This window comes from Ostrea edulis, chromosome 4, assembly GCF_947568905.1.
Source record: "Ostrea edulis chromosome 4, xbOstEdul1.1, whole genome shotgun sequence".
Classification (NCBI taxonomy): Eukaryota; Metazoa; Mollusca; class Bivalvia; order Ostreida; family Ostreidae; genus Ostrea; species Ostrea edulis.
The window spans coordinates 84,817,498-84,829,104 of record NC_079167.1 but is presented as its reverse complement, the minus strand read 5'-3'; the positions used below and the strand labels follow the sequence as shown (position 1 = coordinate 84,829,104).

General features: G+C 38.8%; 1 protein-coding gene across 1 annotated transcript; it reads right to left on the bottom strand.

The window, feature by feature from the left end:
- Positions 1-5,931: 5,931 nt before the first annotated feature.
- On the bottom strand, positions 5,932-11,348 carry LOC125672298 (uncharacterized). The gene is made up of 2 exons (XM_056164036.1): positions 11,055-11,348; positions 5,932-8,977 (listed from the first exon to the last, which is right to left on the bottom strand). The coding sequence occupies exons 1-2, from the start codon at positions 11,180-11,182 to the stop codon at positions 7,228-7,230; spliced, it is 1,878 nt and encodes a 625-aa protein (XP_056020011.1). The 5' UTR covers positions 11,183-11,348; the 3' UTR covers positions 5,932-7,227.
- Positions 11,349-11,607: the final 259 nt, after the last annotated feature.

Below are 11,607 nucleotides of genomic sequence, written 5' to 3'. Positions count from 1 at the left end.
ATATGGACTACCCATGGGATGAAGATGTTCCCTATTGATTTTGGGGTCCAAAGGTCAAGCGCACTGGACATTGAAGTAGCAATATGGTTTCCGGGCTCTAAAGCGTTATCCTTTCCACCTACAGTCACCATATCATATATATGGACTACCCATGGGATGAAGATGATCCCTATCGATTTTGGGGTCAAAAGGTCAAAGGTCACGCGCACTGGACATTGAAGTAGCAATATGGTTTCCGGGCTATAAAGTATGGTGTCCGGATAGGGCCATTTGCGAAAGCGTGACTGCGCGTTAGTCACAACACGCTGTCACGCCAACAAGCAACGCGCCTTCGCGCTCTCACGACAACAAGCAACGCGCCTTCGCGCTCTCACGCTAACAAGCAACGCGCCTTCGCGCAGACAAGCAACGCGCCTTCGCACTCTCACGACAACAAGCAACGCGCCTTCACGCAGACAAGCAACGCTGCGCGAAGGCGTAATGCTTGTTGGCGTGATAGCGCGAAGGCGCGTTGATTGTTGTCGTGAGAGCGCGAAGGCGTGTTGCTTGTCTGCGCGAAGGCGCGTTGCTTGTTGGCGTGACGGCGTGTTGTGACTAACGCGCAGTCACGCTTTTTCAAATGGCCCTATCCGGACACCATACTAAAGCGTTATCCTTTCCACCTACAGTCACCATATCATATATATATGGACTACCCATGGGATGAAGATGTTCCCTATCAATTTTGGGGTCAAAAGGTCAAAGGTCATGCGCACTGGACATCGAAGTAGCAACACTCAGAAAAGAGGTAGTTTATACCTATTACCAACACCCTTTGGGAGATTGGGGTAAGCAGGGGGTATTCTTAGTGAGCATTGCTCACAGTACCTCTTGTTAAAAATTGTGAAATTCATGGCCCCTAGATCAGGGGTTCTGTTGCTAGGGTGGGGCTCTATAAGTCATATAGTGAAAATGCATTATTTCTTTGAAAATCTTCTCTGTCCTTGGGTATTAAGTAGACAAACCAATAGCATGGTTATGATGAGCAAGGATGCCTCTTTCAAAATTGTGAAATTCATGGCCCCTGGGTCAGGGGTTCTGGTATTAGGGTGGGGCCCTATTGATCATATAGTGAAAATGCATTTTATTTCTTTGAAAATCTTCTCCTCTGCTGCTGGGTATTAAGTAGACAAACTAATAGTATGATAATGATGATCAAGGATGCTTCTTTCAAAACTGAAATTTATGGCCCCTGGGTCAGGGGTTCTGGTGCAAAGGCGGGGCTGACCACATAGCTATTCAATGTTTCTTCCATCCAAAAGTAAAATTCTTATATTTAAACACAAACCTAATTCAAACATTGGAAGGTTGTTACATGATACTCAGGTGACCTATAAGGCCCCTGGGCCTCTTGTTATTGTTTACAATGCTTAACTAAAGTATTTCTAATGGTCAACCAAAATTTGAATATCAGTTGTTGAGTTATAAGTGAGATACAGCATTCGCAATTCTTTGTTATGTAAACAAAGCTTGTACCTTGTTTTTGTTTACATTAAATACTTAATAGAAAATAGCGTGTTTGATTGATTGATGTTTTCCGCCACACTCAACAATTTTTCAGTTATCTGGTGGCGCCCATTTTTTATTGGTGGAAGAGAGAACCCAGATACAATGTACCTGGGAAGAGACCACCGACCTTCCGAAAGTAAACTGGGAAACTTTCTCACTTACCGGCGTGAGCGGGATTCGAACCCGGGCCGACCAGAGGTGGGAGGCCGTGTGATATTGAGCGCGATGCTCTAATCACTCGGCCACGGAGGCCCAAAATAGCGTGTTTAAAACAAAACAAGATATGCCAAATCTAGAAAATATTTAATTGTGTTAAGAGTTCACTTATACCGTATATACTCGCCCATAAGTCGGTTCTCTTATAAGTCGGTTCTCTTATAAGTCGGTTGTATAGTTTTTAGGTTATTTTGGAGGGAATTGCCATTGACTCATTTATAAGTCGGTCTTACTTTTTTCAAGAACCGTTGACAATTTCAAATCAATGTTCTAATGTTTTTACCTGTGTTTCAAATAATATTCTGAGAAATGCGCCGATATTTGATATTTTTTTCTCAGCAAATCAATTTCATATCAATACTCTTTTATGTGTGATTTTGGGATATGACATCGATGTTTCACTTTTTTATTCTCAACAAATTAAACAGTTACTATTTTGTTTATTTTCTCCATGTTTTTGTAGTTTAAGAAATACTAGGCTATACATCATGTACATTACGCCATCCAGAAAAATGCTAATCTTCTTAGGACACTCCTATAAGTCGGACATAGAGTTTTAGACCAAATTTAAATCCAAAAATTCCGACTTATAGGCGAGTATATATACGGTCAATTGAAAAAAAAATCTGCTTTAAACAAAACTTTCACTAGTTTATCTAACCTATGTAAACAAAAACATGGCACGAGCCTTGTGATAATAAGGACTTGTGACCTCGACCTGTATCTCCCATGTAACATTCTAAACATTAAAAATCAAATAGTCATGTTTTAAAAATGTCAGCTCAAATCATGTCCATTTCCCTTTAAAGAAGTCCTTCAAATGATGAAGACAATAATCACTATGATAATATTGGCTCCACCCCGAAACCAAACCCTTATTCCCAAGGATCGTGAAATTTACAATTTTCATAAAGGAGCTACCTACTCCTTCATTTAGTTTCAATTTAGTGTCAATAGCATGAAAGCAGATATCGTTTGTAAACATGTTTTGCACATAATTATACACTAACTATATAATTATATATAATATACCAAGTTTGGCCCTGCCCTGGAGTCAGGACCCCTACCCCGGGGATCATGAAATTTACAATTTTGGTAGAGGCCTTCCTGCTCTATGTCGATCACTATGTATTTAGTTTTTCTTAAAGATATGCAGTTGTACAAATCTTTTCAAAAATTGGTCAATTATGTCGCCCCTCTTTCAGGGGGAGATGTATTTGATTTTGTACTTTCTGTCCATCCGTCCATCTGTCTGTCACAAAATCTTGTGAACGCTTCTCCTATATGGATTATCAGATAGATTTGAAACTTTGTACAATGCTTCATTGCCATTTTTAGATTTGCATATTGTCGGGACAGGAGGATCCAATTATTTTCCTATAAGTTATAGTGAATCTAAGAGAGGTGGAGGATGTTAAAATAGCTTGTGAACGCTTCTCCTCCTGTATGGCTTATCCGATCGACTTGAAATTTTGTATGATACTCCAATGCCATTTGCAGATGTGCATTTTGCAGGGACAGGAGGATCCAATTGTTGTCCTTAAAGTTATAGTGGATCTGAGGGGTGGAGGGTGTAAAATAGTTTGTGAACGGGTCTGACCTCCTATGTGGCTTATCGGAGCTCATTATGTCTATGTTCCTGCTCATGTTTTCTCCTCCATACCATGCAGTACATTAAGTGGAGGAGGTCTCATTTGGAGCACTTTCGATTTGAGGAGCTGGGGAGACATTTGTTTTTCATGAAACCAATCTCTAGTTTTTGGCCCATCCCGAAGGCCCCAGGGGTTCAGGAGTCCTGAAATTTACAATTTATGTCCTCCTTGTCCAAAAGATGCTTCATACCAAAGAATAAGGTACAATTGTGTACATAAAAAGCATTTTTGTAGACTCAAATATTTGAGAATAAAACTGACTTTGAAAAAAATAATTGTGCTCAACTTTTTTATGACGGCCGCTGAGAATGAGGGAGTTGAGAACATTCTCAGACTTGAGAATATTGCAGACTTAAGTATGTTTTAAGATGGCGGGGCCTGGTCTGATGGGTCTATCTTAAAATGTCAATAGACCAGGAACTGAAAACCACAAATATCTGTGCAAAGCATCAAGAGAATCGCTACTTCTGGATTCGAGTGCTTTATAGTGACTTAAATTCTTTCATTTTCCAATATCTACACAAATTTGGATTGATCCATCGGACTTGTGAACAATGACAATAGGAGAAGTCCATGGGGATTTATAAGTTTTTATTACTACGACCTACATCCAATGATCAGTCATATATTTCATCATCTTTCTCACAAAGCCTCCTTTATGGGACGGGCTTGACCAGTATTTATTTCGTGACCAATATTGTTCTTTTGTCCCAAATTGTTTTTAGAAGCTGCAAATATCTCACAATTTTACAAACTTCCCGTATTTCATTAGGGTCAAGAATCGGTAGTACGCTATAGACAGGGTAAATTCAGATGTTTGTCGGATTAAAAACATCTTGTGTCTTGTTTTCATCATGAGGGGCAGAAAAAGAGTACACATTTCTCACATTCATTGGTAACAGTTTATTTTAAAATAGTCTGGGGCACATATAATTAGATGTTTTGGTTTGGGGTACATTACCTGAAGATGTTTTGGTCTGGGACACATTAGATGTTTTGGTCTGGGGCACATTAGATGTATTGGTCTGGGACACATTAGATGTATTGGTCTGGGGCACATTAGATGTTTTGGTCTGGGGCACATTAGATGTATTGGTCTGGTGCATACTACCTGTAGATGTATTGGTCTGGGGCACATTAGATGTTTTGGTCTGGTGCATACTACCTGTAGATGTATTGGTCTGGGGCACATTAGATGTTTTGGTCTGGGGCACATTAGATGTATTGGTCTGGTGCACACTACCTGTAGATGTATTGGTCTGGGACACATTAAATGTTTTGGTCTGGGACACATTAGATGTTTTGGTCTGGGGCACATTAGATGTATTGGTCTGGGGCACATTAGATGTTTTGGTCTGGGGCACATTAGATGTATTGGTCTGGGGCACATTAGATGTTTTGGTCTGGGGCACATTAGATGTATTGGTCTGGGACACATTAGATGTTTTGGTCTGGGGCACATTAGATGTATTGGTCTGGGGCACATTAGATGTTTTGGTCTGGGGCACATTAGATGTTTTGGTCTGGGGCACATTAGATGTATTGGTCTGGTGCATACTACCTGTAGATGTATTGGTCTGGGACACATTAAATGTTTTGGTCTGGGGCACATTAGATGTTTTGGTCTGGGACACATTAAATGTTTTGGTCTGGGGCACATTAGATGTTTTGGTCTGGGGCACATTAGATGTATTGGTCTGGGACACATTAGATGTTTTGGTCTGGGACACATTAAATGTTTTGGTCTGGGGCACATTAAATGTTTTGGTCTGGGACACATTAGATGTTTTGGTCTGGGGCACATTAGATGTATTGGTCTGGGACACATTAGATGTTTTGGTCTGGGACACATTAAATGTTTTGGTCTGGGGCACATTAAATGTTTTGGTCTGGGACACATCAGATGTTTTGGTCTGGGACACATTAGATGTATTGGTCTGGGGCACAGGAGACACTCATGTCTTGCAGTGGAATTGTATTTTGTTTTGGGGTCAAACAATTTTTTTCTTGCAAAGATCCCTTTTATTAAAATTGAAGGACAACCTTTGTTAACAGTGCCGACTTTTCCACTACATGTATTTCAGTAAGGCTGCTCACTACATGTATTTCAGTAAGGCTGCCCACTACATGTATTTCAGTAAGGCTGCTCACTACATGTATTTCAGTAAGAGTAATCATTTCACTAGGAGGCACGGCAATATTTTCAGTCAGTGACAATTTTTTAAACCTACTTTTAAATTACTAAACAACAGTTTAATTCAAGCATAACAGTACCAAGTTTAATTTCACAATCATTATTCCTTTGGAAGTCATATCGTACGGCAGCTGGTATTTCAAGGTCAGCAACCATCATTCTACAAATGGAGCTTCTCGTCACTACAAAAAGGTCACACTGGAGTAATCAGATCTCCATCAGCCACACGTAGTAGTCCGCACTGAATACGTATTCAAAACAGTTATCTTTCTCTGAAATATTCTCAGATTTTTCTATGCAACAGTGAGACAGATGCCCCAGTATAAGTTAAACAATTTATTCATTGACAGACATTTGAATATTGGTACTACAATGTTTTGTACTTGTACAAAATAAGGAAACTATAATTATATGTTTCTAAAAATATATGCATATATACATAAATATATTTGACAATTTGATCAACATCCTGAAATTCGTTACATGACATTGTACTGAACCTATCCTTGAACATCTTTTGGCCAAATAGAACATTCCAGAATGAAGTATAGACAATAGGTCATAACTTCCATTCACTAATATCTAAAACATTATTGGAATTATATACTTAAAGCCAGTCTTAGGTAGATTTTATTCTTTGATAAACTTTGATTACCTGCGAATTTCATCCTATACATAAACAAAAAGGTCCATGCATGAATCACATAGCTCACCTGAGGAATGAGTGCTCATCTCTGACCCAGACATAGCAGTTTTAATAAATCACTAAAAAACAATATGCCTGACATTGATGTAACTTTAAATGTGGTGACCTTGACCATAAAATCAAGAGGGGGTGGGGGTGGGTGGTCATACACATGATCAACATACACATAAAAACATACTAGGAATCTCAAACTATTGGTTGGTCATCATTTGAAATGGACATATTTGTAAATCTTATCTTAAATTTGAAACCCCACCCTACCGGCTACCCCTAGAAATGCAAGATCTTGCCATAAAGAATGTATATACAAATTATGAAAGCCCTACCTTAAATAGTTCAGGATATATTGCCTAATTTAGGTTTTCTTAAAAGTAGGTCAAAGTAACAAGGTTACAAACTTTGGTACTAAGAGAGGTCTTGTCATGAAGAATGCACACATCCAATAGAAGAGCCTTATCACTCACCATTTTAAAGTTATGAGCAGGTTTAAAGTTTTATACAGACAGATAGGGCAAAACAATATGCCCTCTACTATAGGTGCATATAGGCATAATAAAATTTGAATCCGCACAACTTAGGAATGTTTGCAGTTCGACATAATTTTGTGTGGCCCTGCTTCTCTTCCAAAGAATTTTGTCTTAATTAATTTCCAGTGGTTCTTCATCAGGTTTTTTTTTAAAGTATAAATTGCAACTTCTGTAGCACTTTTTAAAAAAGGCACGAGACCTTTCTGATGAATATGATGTGCACATATCTGTAAATGTATGAAAACAACAGTCTATGGTTGCATTTTTTTAAAATATATATTTTTGTGTCTCAAAGTTTGCAGGTGCAAATTTTGATAACAGAATTATTGAACTCCCTAGGTTGTAGAGGACACACTTGAACTCTCTACAATGACTAGGGTATGTTCAGTTGTCTTCATTCTGGAGATAACTGTACACTGTTACAATAGCACTGCCTCGATGCCCGACCCAAAGGTTATGTTGATAATCAACGCAGACAGCGTGGGCTTCTAGCTGATATTGATCTGGTGCACATAGGAGCTTCAGGAACTGACCATCCTCGTTCAGTAGGTGGACACTGCCATAATTATCACTCAGTAAAGCAAAGTAGCCATTACATACCAAGATATGTCCCAGGATGTCTGTACAGATTGCATAGGGACTGAATCCATCCTGTGACTTATGACCAGAGTAAGAGAAGCGATACTGTCCTGATCTGGTCACCACCACTACCTTACTGGCAGCATAGTCTGATACACAGACATCACCGTTAGTGTTCTCTGTGATGAAGGAAATACTCCGGTATAGACCCCGTCCTTTATCATCCCTCTGAATGTCCTGGAACTTCTCTCCTTCCTTGCTGTACCTGGTCACCTTCCATTCTTTATTTCTAGTCATCCCCACCAGTAGGTCTCCATTGATGCGAGAGGAGTAGATGGCCCCTGGTTCCCAGTCCCCTGTGGTGATCAGTGTTGGGAAGGTCATATTCCTGGCAACTCTGTAGACGGCTTTATTTTTGTCACTTGTGTAGACTAGTTCTCCCTTTCTAGTGACTGTGTGATATCCCAAGGTAGTTGACATGTCGGTGAAGATTTTGTGTAGTAGATTTCCCCGCAGATCAGAAAGGACAAGGTTACCTTTCATGTCACTGGCGCAAACCTCTTCTGAAGGTAAGGAAGATAAATGCTGAACATGACCGAGTTTTGGCAATTTAACTTCCTTTAGTTTCATAATAGAGAAGGAAAGCTTCATATTGGGACGTTCCGCACTTTTGGAAACTGACAGCCGTGTTGTTTGTACCATTTCTTTTTCTTCTCTTTTTTGTTCTTTTGGGTCCCTTTGACTGAGTTTTCCAAACTGTTTTTCTATTTCTTGTTTTTCTATGGTTCCCATTGTAAACTCTGGTAGGACAGCTTCACTTAAGTCAGGAATCTTCAGTGAAGGAATACTTGCTATCTCTTTACTTAACGTAAAAATCTCTGTTGCTTTCCTTGTTGACGTCACGCCTTCGTACATCTTGATTACTTCCTGTAGGAGGGAGACGTAATCCTCTGTTTCATGTTCTTTGTTGTTCATCTCGTTCAGTATCAATTTCTCCATTACATCCAGCTCTGAATTATTTTCAGCCAATAGGATGTCCACTGCTGCCTTGATCTCATCAGCGCTCTTCTTCATGGATAATCTGATCTTCTCTAGTTTTTTCTTGGCAGATTCAATTTTTTCTCTCTGCGACTTCAGATTTTCTACATACTGAGGAAGGAGAATGTCTTGGATATTGACCACTTCTTTTTGGCATTGTCGTAGACTATTATTGTAGACAACTTCAAGATCAAGGACTTGGTGACCTTTGTGATCAGTGGTAAAGCATTTGGAACAGATTGGAACCTTGCATTTGCTGCAGTAAAGATCTATCACTCTTGTGGGGTGGATCCGACATTTCTCTGTAGGCAATTCCAGCATTCTCTCTTGATAAAGAACCACCTCATGTTTTCTATTGTCTTCTTCCTCGAGATGGATGTCTCTGTGTTGTTCACACAGTCGCAGGTGACAGGTGTTGCAGTAGAACTTGGAGTAGTTGGTACACGTGGCACACTCGATATAGTGCTGCCCTCTATCTTCTTCACTTTGACTCATTATGGCAGATAGTAGTATTAATCTGAAAAACATGATCATTTTACTACACTGGTTTAAAATAAGCTGCACACACTTTAGGTGATGACTGATCATTTGAGCCATTCCTAGCAAAAAAGACCCTTCTCCAACAATTTTTTTCAAAAAACGTCATAATGAAAAAAACGTAACGTCATTTTTTGCATACTTGTAAAGAAAAAGGTCTTGGTTACCAATCACAAGTTGGTTGTCATCTTTGATTGACTGTAATATTTTAACGACAATCAACATTGGTCTAATATTTTGAGGGATGTTCTCTATAGTTCACACTTTAGCACCAATATACTTAAGGGCCCTTTTTGCTAGGAACGGCTCATTTGATGTGTACAACACACTTCAGGTGATGACTGATCATTTGATGTGTACAATGTACCAACCAGTAGTTATGTACTGGGAAACCAAAAGAACTCGATTCTTTTTAATCATCAGTTATTTGATTTTATCAATATTCATGTTGGTATTACAACAATTTCAGAGAACTTTATAGAGATAATTAATTCAAAGCATTTACCAGCCTGTATTACATCTCTTACCAGTAATGACGATTTATTCACATTTAATGAGTCCATTCCGTTTTCCTAAGTCCACCATTGTAATACGTTTGTACCTGTCTGTTCAGGCTAGCTGCATTTACTTCATGATTTAAATCCCCAATACTTGTCAATCTAACTAAAATCAGACCTTCTCTAACCGTTACACTGGAAGATGTAACGGTTAGAGAAGGTCTGATTTTAATTAGATTACAATACTTGTCTAAACAAAGGCATTATCAACTAAACACAGGTATAATTTTTGGGGTGTTTATAAAAATGTTTTGCATTGTTCAGGATGACAGATGCAAAGTATAGGTGTGAGAGTTTTTTCATTGCTTAATCCGTTTTTCAACAAAGCAAACAAAAATTAATAAGTCACATTTTATCACATGACATCAGACACATTGATATGTGGATCGCGATTTGTCACTTGCTTACATATTTTCTTGTGTCGGATTTAGTATTAGCGACAACGCTGCCTACAAGGGCAAGTTTTCATGTAGTAGAAGTTTTCACAGAGGTAAAAGCCGCAAATTTTTGCATTTTCTGATATTTGAAAGGGTAGATCTAGGCCTAAACAATGCAATTTCCCGTATTTTCTCAATGCAAGGTGAAGATAACGAACAGTGATCAATCTCATAACGCCTACAAGCAATACAAAATAGATAGTTGGGCAAACACGAACTCCTGGACACACCAGAGGTGGGATCAGGTGCCTAGGAGGAGTAAGCATCCCCTGTTGACCGGTCACACCCGCCGTGAGCCCCATATCCTGATCAGGTAAACGGAGTTATCCGCAGTCAAAATCAGTGTGCCAAGAACGGCTTAACAATCGGTATGAAACACATCAGACAGCATATTTGACCCAATGCAAGGTTGTATTGACGAACTAGATCGTTATAACGACCATAGAATTTGCGAAATGCTGACTTCAATCGAGACTGATGAAATCCCTGTACCATCAACTTGTTTGTCAGTAGCTTACCTCGATTTAAAAACTGACTATACCCAGAACAAGCTCTTGCATATCGACTCAGTTGAGATATATAAACACCATATGCAGGTGATAATGGAATATTGCTACATAAATGTGGGAAGTTGACGATGGAGAAGCTTCGCGGATTATAAAGCGTAAACTGACCCAAACCAGGTTATACTCGTATAACTGGCCCCAGAATTAAAGTCATTCCCTAAGTAACTTAAACATTTGTAAACATGCCCCCTCCTACGATAACCTTCTAATATTATAATCTGATGCCAATTTTTTATTTATTTATTTATTTTTTGAGGAGGGAGGGATATTTGAATATACTATTGAATAATGAGTTGGAAAGTAGATTTTTAGAATTGTTTTCTATAATAACGGTAAGTTTGCAGTTCCCATTCAATTTCTATAGGCTCTGTACACAAAATACGGTGTCACTTGATTACTGGCTGGTTATTATTTAACATCTGAGTAAGATATGATACAATTGATAACTCAATAATGGAAATATCCACAGGAAAATCTAAGTACAGTAGGTATGTTACCTGAATCTGCAAACGGTACAATATATGCCCGTCGGACAGTGAAATTCAACCTGGAAGCATATTGTGCACTCTGAATTGCACGTTATGAATAGAAAAGCTTTAAAGTAGGTCATGGTGCACCAATCCATCTGACAACTGATTAATTATGCATTTCTCTAAGAGGGAGGTTGTGACAAAATGTCAGTGCAATATCTGTATATATGATGAGAAAAAGTCCATTTGATCTATTTTTCGCCCTAAAGTAGGTTATGGTGCACCAAATATGTTGAAACGTGAACTGATTATGTATTTCTCTGAGAGGGAGCACCCTTACTAACGTTATTGTTATTTAAATTTACACCACGTGGGTTTTTTCACCCATTAAAAGGTTAGAGGTGAGGTCAAATTCCGCAGTGAAGGAAACCGGAAATAAATCTGCCAAGGGCAAAGCTATAGTCATTTTCTATATACTGTAATAGACATGTACCATCAATGCAAATGCATATTACGTAGAAAATTCAATGAAGTACTGTCATACCAGCGATGATTGTGAAATAGTGAAAAGCTCAGGAAG

Excerpts from the sequence above, each read along its gene's own strand:
- LOC125672298 (XM_056164036.1), bottom strand. The coding sequence starts at position 11,182 with ATGGATTGGTGCACCATGACCTACTTTAAAGCTTTTCTATTCATAACG. Across the intron at positions 8,978-11,054 it reads TGTACCGTTTGCAGATTCAG|ATTAATACTACTATCTGCCA; the intron begins GTAACATACCTA and ends CATGTTTTTCAG.